The sequence below is a fragment of the Elgaria multicarinata genome, chromosome 7 (assembly GCF_023053635.1).
Source record: "Elgaria multicarinata webbii isolate HBS135686 ecotype San Diego chromosome 7, rElgMul1.1.pri, whole genome shotgun sequence".
NCBI classification, from domain to species: Eukaryota; Metazoa; Chordata; class Lepidosauria; order Squamata; family Anguidae; genus Elgaria; species Elgaria multicarinata.
The window spans coordinates 27,370,943-27,383,227 of NC_086177.1; the positions used below are offsets into that span (position 1 = coordinate 27,370,943).

A 12,285-nucleotide genomic window follows, 5' to 3' on the forward strand; every position below is an offset into this window, starting at 1 on the left:
GAAATGCGTACTGATCCTCCAGTTAAAATAACTTAATAATGTCATTTGTGTCTACATTTTTCAGTAGATATGTTGAAATTTTGTTCCATGGCATATTATTTTTAATTGTATAAACTGCACACCTAATCATATATACTGATGCTTCTGTTTAAGCTGTGATAGAAGAAAAAAAAATATGGGCTGTGTTCCAGGATCAGTTACCAATTTCTGGCTGTTGCCATTCAGCTTGGCAGGATGCTGCTTTAGCTTCTCTTTGCAGCTCCTAGTTACACTTGAACAGTGTGCAATGTGTCTGCAGCCCTATTTCCTGCTTATTTTACCCTTGCAAATGTATGGAAATAGATTATCATAATTCACAAAAAGAGATAAAATTCATTCAAGTTAGTAAATGTGTTTCAGATTTGTTATGTCTGTATTAGAACCCTGTGCTTGCATGTGAAATTCCCACAATCTGTTAAACAAACTCCTTTAAGAGAGTTTTGGCAGACTGCTGAATTTAGAAGAAAAGAAATAGTAGTTGAATCCTAGGTATACACAAGCAAGAGGTCCATACTACTATTGCAGTTGTCTCAGTGCACCATAATTTTAATCATTAATACACCTTGTGGCTTTATATAACACCCAGTGTTAATTGGTGTGAAGATACGTGTGTATCTGTAAACGATTGAATCTCTAGATATGTATATTTTTCCCAGAGTAGTTATATGCCTGAAAAATCCAAAACGAATCGATGTTAAGTTTATGGAACAGAGGATTCATTCATACTATAACTGTTAGATGAGTTTATTCCTATTTTATTACAGTATAGTGCTAACTTAAATGCATACAGCATTTGAGGAAGGGTGGGGTTGCTCCCAAGTACAACAGAATATGAATGATACAGCTACTATTTGAATGTCATTCAATTAATGAGAAGCAAAATCATATTTTGGATATTATTGGTGGCATTGATCATCATATATACATGTATATGTTAATTATATTTCAATATTCATAATCTCAGATACCAAGATTGAAAATCAGCACACCTTTCTCATGCTGTTTGACAAACTGCTTCTTAAGGTGAGAGGAGTTTCAAAAACAGTTTTTGATGTGTTATGTGGATCAAAACTCCACATGACTCATCAAAATGTCAAAAACTCCACGAGGCTTGCAAAAGCCCCTGGTACCAGCCTAAGTAGTAGTTTGTATCACAGGCAATTTTTCAGCAATGTAACTATTAGATTTCTAGAAATTGTTTTTGATAAGGAATGTGTTCTACCAAAAAATCGGTAATAAACATTTTTTGGAAGGCACTTTTATTAGACATATTTTATTCTGCCTTTCCTCAAAGTCCCCAAGACAGCTGCACCTTGCAAATCCTGAGAGGTTTTTAACATATTATTTTATGTTGACCCTCATATCTAAATACAGGGGTTTATTTGCTGTTGTAAAATATGCAGTTGTGTAAGTAATTTACTTGCTCACTTACTATAATTGCATATTAGAATTACAGAATAATAATTCTAGCACTTCGAAGCTTCAGGGATAATACCCTCATCTACGTGATTCTTTATAAATGTGTTCATATCCAAAAACTGAAAAGCATATGCTGACATTTTCCATAGAGCAGAGATAGGGAACGTTTCTGTCTGTGAGGGGCCATATTTTCTCAGGGATAATCTGTCTCAAGCTGCATGCCCAGCATTGGGCGGGGCTCACAGTGGGCTGGGCCAGAGCCCAAAGTGGGGGGGGCACCCTTTTTCTTTTTACCTCATCCTCACTGCCTATTAGGTTGCCAGGAGAGGGACAAATCGCTCTTGACATAATTCTGAACTGCTACTTAGGCTTTCCCACTCTTTCTTCCCCACTTCTCCTCTGTCTCTGTGCTGCCACCACCTGAAATTATGATGAGGACCACTTGAAATTAGGTCAAGAGCTTCAGGTTGCTCAACTTTGCCATAGATTGTAGTTTATTTTTACCTTAAATCTAAAGATCCCAGTGTTACCTATTTTTAACTGTTTTCTTTGAGTAGCAAGCAGTTCCCCATGCTTTTGAAACTCTCCGGTTCCAAAAGCAGTTTGCCATTAATGTAGAAGGGGTTCCCCATTCAAGAAACAAAAAGTCTCAGTTGAGACAACACATTTCTCAACAGTGGTTTTAGAAGTCCACAGTGGAGTTTTACACCATGGCTGAGAAATGTGTTGTCTGGCAGGAAAACACGCAATGGTGGAGTTTTTTTTGAAAACACTCCGCGCAGAATATCCACGCTGCGCAGAGGAGAGTTCCTGCACAATCGTTGTGTGTTGTATGACGGGCTCTGTGGAGTTTTCCATTGCATTGAGTTGACTTTTCCCACTGGCTACAGAGTTCCGTGGTAAGAGCGTCGGAAGGAGTGAGAGCTGCTAGGTGAGCTGTTGGGATTTTTTTTCCAGCAATGGTTGATCGGATACCATTGGGAAGACTGGAGGAAGGGAGAGGGCTGAGGAACTATCAGTCAAACATTATGATGGATTTTACTCAACTCCACGGTAGCCCACAGGCACTCTATGGTGGAGTTAGAACATGTTGTTTGGGGAGTACCTCCTAAAAACTCAACCATTGAGTGGACTTTTCACACTGCGTTGACAAGGTGTTGTCTGAACTGAGCCAAACTTTAAGCTCTGTTGGCTGTGCAGAAATAGTTGCACAATTCTTTGGATCCTGACCAAACTATTATAGGATTGCAGCTATATGAAAATAGTAATTTAACAAGTCATTCATATTGGCACTTTACCAAACTGAAGAGTCAAGTTAGTTGAAATCTTGAATTTGTTGATGATAGAAATCCTGTTTTGGTGTTTATATGTCCTGTTATTTACTGAACATGAACAGTATTGAGAAAATAAAATAAATACCATTTGATGGTTGTTCATGCTTTCTTTTTAAAGGAGAGCAGATTGTGGAATTACTAGTTCTTCTGGCAAGGAATTTAATTTAGTGTTTTGTAGCCAGAGAACATGGGGAAACAGAGGTGAATGACTAGAGCATAGTTACAACTACAGCAGACTTCAGTGCATATTATGCAAGGAACTTGACATAAAGCATTTTTTTTTAAAAAAAAAAGTGTTATTCTTTTTGGCGAACATGGTATTTCTTCCCAATAAAGGAAAATACAACTTTATTAATAAAAGTGGAAGCCCCTTTCCTTGACATTTGGACACAATCTATAGTTTTCATATTGTCAGATTTCATTCACCCTTTTCCTTCTAGAAGTGAATGAAGTTAGTTCTTTGTGCATGCTTTTTTCATGGAAGTTCTCTTGAAGTAGTAATCGTTCCCATAAACAACAGAGATTGACCTCAATCTCTGTGAATAAACCTCCAACCAGATCTTTAGAGCTCATATCCCAAAGGGCTTGATCCGTATTCTTCCTAGAAGACATGACACTCTTGCACTTCCAAGCTTAAGCATGTTCACTCACAAGTAAGTCAGTGGGGACTATTTCAGGGAAGTGTGCCCAGGAGTGCAGCACACTTAGGTCAGCTTTATCCTATCTCTTTTTGCTGGAAGGTTTAGAATTTCCTAAAGCCTTTGAACAATCTTCATGTAGTGTAGATAGTCCAAATATAGGATTTGAGCCCTTTCTATATATCTTCCCCAGTCAAGAAATACGCGTTTCCTCCTACTTCTGTCCTCCCTCTTCTCTCCTTTCCATTAACTATACATGGAACATGCATTAGGACACATCTGCTCCAGAAGGTTTCTCATTATTTCTCCGCTCCCATTGATAGAAGGAAGTTTAGAAGCACTGATGCAGCGATGCAGAGAACGCTCCAATCCCATAGTATGCATGAAAGAATATGACCAATGGACGTGGACACACAACTAATTCCATCTGATACAATATCCAGCTTTCTGCAAGGTAAAAGCATTAACCTTGTATCTGCCCCATATCAACCAATCTGGATTACATGAAACAACCTTGCAAAAGATAGTAAGCTGATACCCAGGTATATGTCACTAGTCTCATCCTATAATAATTCAATTTGAGGGGGAAATTAAAAAATTTAAAGTTCCCAGTCAACATTTTTTTAAAAATGTGTACATAGTTCTAAACACCCAGTAAGGTTTGGACATGTTTTGAATTGCCACTCCCATAGCGCATAACAAACAACAGTGGGAGTTTCCAAAGCAGTTTGTATAATGGAGATTTGCTGTTCCTGAATACAAAAATCCCACTGAATACCTCTAAAAGTAGCTCTTTGTGTCCCACAGATAAGACGTCAACAAAAAGCTTCTAGTGTGCTGATTATTTTATCCATATACCTGCGTTGAACCAGCAAAATAGCTATTTCCTTTCTTTTATTCATCAGTAAATTGTATTTGTAAAGCGCGCTGTAGAATAAAAACGAGATGTCAGTCTCCATTCACAGCTATTAGGTAAAAACAGTAATTATGCTTCCAGAAACAACTTGGTTGTCAGATAAATTACAAGAAGTAGTGATATCCAACAACCTGGACAGCTTTAAAATGGGATTAGGCAAATTCATAAAGGATATGGCTATCAATGGCTACTACTCATGATTTATTATTTTATTTATTTATTTAAGCATTTTTATGCTGCCATTCAGCCAAAAAAGGCTCTCACGGCAGCTTACAAAAGTATTTCTTGACAGTCTATAGACTATCAGGGGCATTATGCCACTGTATGCCAGTGGCTGGAAACATGAGCGGGAGATTGCTGTTGCACTCATATCATGCTTCTAGGCATCTGGTTGGCTACTATGCAAACTGAATGCTGGACTAGATAGGCTTTGGTCTGATCCAGCATGGTGGTTCTTTTGTCCTTAGCTTCCTAACTGGCTTACCAGAATTTGTATACTAACTTATAACAGGCCATGGAATGGCAATACTTAGAGCACCATATTATAGGACTGAGACGCTATAGACAGAGTGCTCCAACCTCTGAGCCCTCTTATCTATTCTAAAACCTGCCAGTCAAGTCAGGGGGAATGACAGAGGCTTTTTTGCCTCCTGTTCCTCCTGTGTGATATTTTTAGTTAGCAGGGCCTCTCAACCCACTGTCTTTCTTACCTTTCTAGGGGTGGGATCAAAGTCTGAACGGCTTGTGAATCTATGGCCTTTCCCCTCCCCTTAATCATCATGCCCCTTCCCCACCCCACCCCTTTTCCAAGGTTGCAACAGCAATCCCAGAAGAGGAGCAACCCCAGAAGGTTTCTGCAGCTGCTGGGAAGGAGGGTGGTTGTGGAGAAATCCAAGCAGGGATTTCCCCTGCCCTGACCCCACCAGGCTGTAAGGCCATATCCTACACCTTCCCGGGGACCATAGAATCCCTTAACCAATGATTCTGACCCGAAAAGCTGCTCCACGGGTTGGCATGTGCGGTTTTATTACTTTTTAACAGTCCTTGTCATGCATGATATACCCCAAATTGGTTCTAAGTTTTAAGACCAGTCAGAGAGTTGCTCCCTTGCATATTGCTTAATAAAACATACTTTTCAATATCATATGAATTTATATTCCATAGATACATTAATATACCTAAGTTTCTCACTCTACATCTTATGCAAGAAGTCATATTTATTAATGCCATTGTGTGGCAAACTTTGGATAGCCAATTGTTAATAGTAGAAGTTATGTTGGTGTTCCACTGTTGCATGACTAACATTCTTACAGAAATTAAATAAAAACCTTCTCTACTTTGATTTTTATTCTAGCACCCTTTAATCCAAAATAACATTTAGTTCACTGGCACCTCTGTTTCAGTTATCTCAAAAGTGTTTTATATCTCCTTACCCTAACACAGTTATTTTCAGAAATGGCTATCAAATATCTTTAAAAAGCTTCAGTTTGACTTCTTCCCCAAATTACTATTTCATAAATATGTTTAGTTTGGGGGTTAAATATCCCTGGATATAGTTTAGAATAAAACAATGGAATAAATTATCTCTTTCATCCTGATTTCTTCCCACAGTTAATTTAGAGAGCTTGGAATATACTAGTGCTTAAACCAACACACTACAGAATATCATTCACAAATATTTTTTTATGGCAGTTACAGCAAAATCCTGTGCATGTTTATTCAGAAATAAGACTCACTGTGTTCAGTGGGATTTACTCCCTAGTAAGTGTGTTTAAGATTGCAGACTTGGTCAGTTCTCTCCATACAATATTAAAATTTTAATAAGTTAAACAGTGATTTTTCCCAAATGTTCAAAGCATTTATTTTATTCACTTTATTTTTAATTAAAGTTAATTTAGTTTGAATGTTCATTCTGCTTATCCTTCAACAGAAGTGTACAGTAGATTAATATTCTCCTGCTTGATCAATTTTGTGGGTAGCAAATGAGGTTAGTCCTAGATAGAGTAGACAGATCAAAATGAATGAGATTTTAGTTACTGACAACTAACTTATGTTCCATTCATTTCAATGGGTCCACTCTATATAGGACTAACATTAGATACTACCCTGTTAGATATATGCCAGATTTCTTTGATAATCCCTGAAGCCATAAGAAATGAAAATCTGTTTTGGAAAACTATACTAATATCAGGCTTTAATCCTATACCTACTTAACTGAGAGCATGCCTAACAGAACTCAATGAAACTTACATCAGGGTTGCCATGTATAGGATTGCACAGTAAAATACACCATAACCAGTACCCTGACTTAATATACTGATATATTTAAATGATTGGTGTGTTCTGTTTCTATAGTAGTGAATTTTCAAAATTCCAGTGTCACATAGCAATTCATTTGAATGAATTAAGTTATTCAGTCAAAATTACAGCATACTTCTCTACTGCGTCTCTTGAGCCTAATATTGCATACATCCTCACACAGCTACCCTGACTTTCTCACACCTAAGTGGACACACTTGGCATAGCAAGTCTGACCTGACAAAGTTCATTCATATTTGGAATCTAAAATATCACTCATCTTTCACATTCTGTTATGGAATTAATAAAACGTCAATTCATCAAAAATCTTGTTTTAGTACAAAGGTGTCTAAATGTCCTCATGTTTCTTTATGTCGTGTTTCTCAGAAAGCTCCTGCTTTAGATGGGAGACAAATGACAAGGCCTGCTAGGTAATCCACAAAGCTTTTATTAAGCAGTAAACATCTCTTCTATCTGAAGAGAGTCTAATCTCTTGGAAACTTCCCCCTAGGCAAAACTGTGCAAACTAAGTGAGACAATTGTTCAACCAAGGAGAACAGGAAGCCCCTTCCCAAACGCCCATAACTTCAGAGAGCCTGGTGCGGAGGCAGGTTCTGGCGCAATCCTAGTCGGACCGACTTTCTCACGCCTTCCTTCTGCTCTGTGCGTTTTAGCTTCCGGCAGACCCTAGCATCAGCTAGCTTGTCGGGGCACTCTCCTGTCGGGAAGAAAGCTCACTTCCCACTAAGTGTGTAAGATTTGGCCTTGAGGAGATAAGTTCTGGAGAGGGCTGACTTCCAGCTGGTGAATCACCTGTGAGAGCTTCCTTCCCCCCCCCCCCCCCCCGTACAAGCTAGCTAGTGTCTGGCGCCTCCTCCTCTAAGTCCGAATCTAATTCTGATGGATTACCTGAAACACCTTCTCCCAAAACAAGGACAGTAAGGTTAAACATGACACTTCATTCTTCTACTTATAGTATCTTTCATATTTCCTTTCCTCGTTCCTCATGTGTATTCTCATAATTTATGTGTAAAATAATTACCTGTTTTTCTGGCCAAACCTACGGAACAGAGAGAGGGTTTTGGGGTGGTTTTGTTTTTTGTTTTTTTAAAGTGTTCTCCAAAGATGTTCTCTATTCTTTGATAATCTTTGCTCTCTCTGTTCGCAGCTGTTGCATTTGGGTTTTGTCCTTTTGGAGCCTAGAGGATCTTGGGAAGGATAAAACAGCATGACCAAGGGTTTTGAGACAAGACTTTCAATTACTCCTTAATACCCAATTCTGTAGGCTTTACCAAAGTTATGCATTATTTGAGTTAAAACTTTTGAGGTTGGGCAGCTTCTCAGTAGTTAGGGTCTCCCTCAAGAAGATTCCACTAAGGGTTCGAATTTGTAACAAAGTTGGGAAAAGCCAGAACTCCAAGGCAAAAAGAAATCACTGACAGAATTATTCTTTTCATGCCATAATGAAGACAGTGGTAATCACCATAGATATGGCGAACTTAAGATAATCAGTTCTACACAGATGGGAGAAGAAGTGTCAAGGCATTAAAACTGCAACGAGCATAGAAAAACCCAAAGTCAGAACTATAGTGTTTCATTTCAGTTGCAAAGGCTATTAAAGCTACTCTCAACTAGGTGGGTGTCCTTCCAAAGTTCAAATGGCGCCATCCCAGACTACTTTGGATCTTTATATGGTGAAAAGGCACATTTACCAAGTAAAATCGGTAGTCAAAGGTGAGGATAGACAGGCAATTTGTAAAAGCTTCCAAGCTCTGACTACTTCAGGCCATGTACTTTCGTACCATTAGTGAGGAGAAAAGCCCACATTGGCAAAATGATCTGAAGCATAATTGTTCGAATTACCGAATAAAAGCCCCCTCCTTTTAAAGTTCTGCTCTATTTATGCACATTTCCAGTAATCTCAAAATGGCTGTGGCATCTCTGCATTTGGTTGGTCTCTTTGAAATCTTGAAGCAAGGCAGCATAATCATAAGCATCTCATTGTTCCCAGAGCTAGACCACTGAAGCAGGTTTCCAAAAGGCTACTAGACAAGCTCTAAAAAAAAGCCATGAATGAATTTGAATTTCTATCTCTTACTGGCTGTTATTTCTTAAGGAAATAATAGAGGTTCCTGTTCTGACAGGAAGAATAAAGCATTGTTATAAAATGCTGTGCACTCTCTAGCCTGGGTGTAAAACTGCATTTTGTATTTCTAAATCAATATTATTCTTCATGCTGGCTTTCTCTTGTCAACAAGTTGCTGAGAAAATATAGAATTTAAAATTGGTTGCTCACAGTTCATCTTTCATTGCAAAGGTCTTCATGAAATATCTTATTCTCCAGCCATCTTACTATACTAATTTTGTGTGCTGTTACCCATTTTCTTAAACTGCCCGTTAAGGTCAAGGAAAGTCACTCTGGGAATCCATACCATCTGATTTGGCAATTATACCTGAAAAGAAAAGTTACAACTACTAAAAGTTGTTGTTGTTATTATTTCTGGACTAGCCCGCAGTTCAGTGAAGTATAACTGCTAGCAAAGCATTTAAATCAATGTAGCTTTCACAGTTTCTGAATGTTAGATATGTTGCAGGAAAAAATCCGGAATTAGTGAAATCCATCTCTGAATTGTACCCGCTTATTTGAAAAAAACATGTAGCTTTTAAGAGCACAATGTGAACAGTATAAAGGTATGAATCTGCTAAAAAAAACAGAACTCAAATTTAAGCAGGTTGTACTGAACCTCAATAAACAGGCATAGTTGTGCTAGAGAAAATCTTTGTGGCAGTCACCAGTGAGTATTTCAAAACATTTGCACCATGTCATCTCTTTGACATTTTCTTTAATAAAGAATATACACATTCTGTAGGAACTCTTCACATTCAATTCAGGGGTGTATAGTTGATACTAATGGAGCTGGCTTGACTCATGTGGTATCCCTGTGGCTGCACTGGGATAACTGGATTGCAATTACTGTCAGTATAACAAAGATGTCTTACGTTATCATATTATCATGTTCACTTAGCCTCCTATTTGTATTAAATTCAAAACCATTTCTTTTCTTCAATTTCAGCAAGAAAACATGTAGATAATGAAAAAAAATTCTAGCATGATCTTATAGTTGCTATTAGAATTTATAAATAGGATATTTGTCATTAGGGTTTTGTGATTTCACAAGAAATCAATATGCAAACTAATTGTGTTCATATTGGTAGTGGATTGACTAGGTTTCACCGTTTTATTTCTCTTTACAGTTTTAAATATTTCCTAAGGTGGTTTTTTAACATCATTTGATAGCTTTTCACTTTTCCCTCCTACTCACACTCTTTTAGGAATTGATACCACTCATACTGTGTACAGCTTGCCTCCATCCTGAACCCAAAGAGAGAGATCAACTCTTACACATACTGTTCAACTTGATCAAAAGGCCAGATGATGAGCAAAGGTGCGTGTTCTCATTCTCTCTCTCTCTCTCTCTTTTAATTAAAGGGCTCCTTATTTACTCACTTTTTCCAGATTTCTAGTCCTGTAGGAACTGCATAGCTGTATATATAGCCAATGGCAACTTCTATATTTCTTGTGTCTTCTCTCATAAGAATTTATAAGCATACTCGTATGTGGCAATTAATATTCTTCATGGTGCAGCCCCATAAATAGGAGTTGTTCACATTCAGGTTTAAGAGTGGAAACCTACAGAGCTCTAGGCAGGATGGAAAGGCCATGGAACTTTCTACCTACTAAACAGGCAGATATGTATTTTCAGTTTTCAAAAGTTTCCATAGCTCTATAAGCTCCTAATAGCCCCCACCCACCCACCCGGCCCTCTCTATGGTATCTTTGGCACCCATTGATTTAGTGTCTTAAAGACTGAAGAATAGGACTGGCTGTTCAGTCATGTGAGATTTTGCCTGCAGTCTGGAATACCACATTTAAGACACAGGCTTAACCCGAGAGTCAGGACAAGACATTTTGCTGCCTGAACATGCACACACTCCTTCCCCCATCAAGAGCATAGTCCCACAGGCTGGCCAAGTCATTTTTACACCTGAGACAGAAAATACCATAAGCATCTCTTATTATTGTAGAAGTAAAAAATAAATGAATAACAATTTGCTGCCCTTTCACAACACCCCAAATCAGCCGCCTCACTATGCTCAATGATAAGGCTTGCCCTGATTTTTCTCCACCTTATCTTCAAGAGTCTGAGGTATAATTTCACTTCTTACCTTAGAGGCTTCTCATTATTTTACAGAAAATTATTCTATTTATTATTCAGTAATTCATAATCTTGTAAAATGCTAACAGATTTAAAGCTTTGGCCTTATTTTTCTTCAGCCTCCTTGAAGTATCATAGGCATCTTTCAGTGTTTTATAATCTACTTTCTAAATTTTTCTGGGTGTCATCATGAGACTGACCATTCCTCAATTAATACTACAAAATCAAAATTCTCTGAGTATTTATCTTGGCTTTGCAGGACAGACTTAGAGTAATTTTCAGACTCTTCAAGCAGAACTGAAGTATTGAAGAGAAATGATGGAATGTTAAACTGAAAGACTAGTATCCTTATGGGGCTTAGAAAAATTGTCCTACCCTTGTACTGAATAGTAGGTAGTGAGATAGCTGTGTGCTACCTCCAGTAGCAGAGGCAATGAGCCTACTGTATGTATACCAGTTGCTGAGGAACATGGATGGGAGGATGTCCTACTTGTGGGTTCTTGATCAGCAGCTGATTGGCCACTTTGTGAACAGAATGCTGGACTGGATGGACACTTGGTCTGATCCAGCAAGACTCCTCTTACGTTCTTAAAGATTATTTTTAGAATTCAATATAGGCATATAGCTGGTATCCATATCTACTGCATGGAGACAAAAGTTCAGGTTTATGTTGCCAATTTCTTCAACTTCATAGGAAAAAGTTCTAAATATTGGACATGATAATTAAAACATCTTGATCTTCAGGGTCCTCAAGAAAAGCACAGATTCTAAAATGGTCAATTTATGCTTAACACTTAAAACATTTTTTTTCAATTTATAGCTTCTCCAATTTTACTTGGATAATCTACTTTCTGCTTCACTTCAAAGTGTTATCATTCAGGGCCACTTTATGCATGGCATTTTTCCGAAGCGCTGGACCAGACCCGACACCCACCACAGACTCCCAATCTGCCACATGGGGGTGGGGGGGCACTTCCACAATTTTCCCCATGCCAAATATGGTGGCAACAGCTTTGCCATAACCCATTTGGACTGATCTTGCTATGCACTTTGGGGTCATGACCCACCAGTTGAAGACCACTGCTCTACACAATCACATATGAAGCACTGTGTGAATATAAAAGTTGTTGTCTGAATGTTCAAGGAAGTCCCTTTGCAGAATGACTGCCTGATGTCCAAAATCATGTACGAAATGCAGTAGAAATGTGGACTTTTTCCCTGCATAGAAATTATCTTCATATAGGGGGAAAAACATGTTTAATTAAGCCCTTCACAATATCAATTCCCGATTATCATTGTATAAACATTAGTAACATCTGTCTGACATAATTTTCCAAATGGTCTTTTCAGTCTGTTGCATCTGCTTTTACCACATGTGCTGTTGCACAAGCATGTTTCATTTTAATAGGCTAAAAGATTTTTAT

General features: G+C 38.1%; 1 protein-coding gene across 4 annotated transcripts in view; it reads left to right on the top strand.

Moving 5' to 3' along the window:
• Positions 1-12,285, top strand: part of RELCH (RAB11 binding and LisH domain, coiled-coil and HEAT repeat containing) — a 68,518-nt gene that overhangs the window by 24,900 nt on the left and 31,333 nt on the right. For all 4 annotated transcript variants that reach the window (XM_063130263.1, XM_063130264.1, XM_063130265.1 and 1 more), the window contains one exon: positions 9,978-10,090. In XM_063130263.1, coding sequence (XP_062986333.1) covers positions 9,978-10,090 — 113 coding nt within the window. The remainder of the gene's footprint in view (positions 1-9,977; positions 10,091-12,285) is intronic.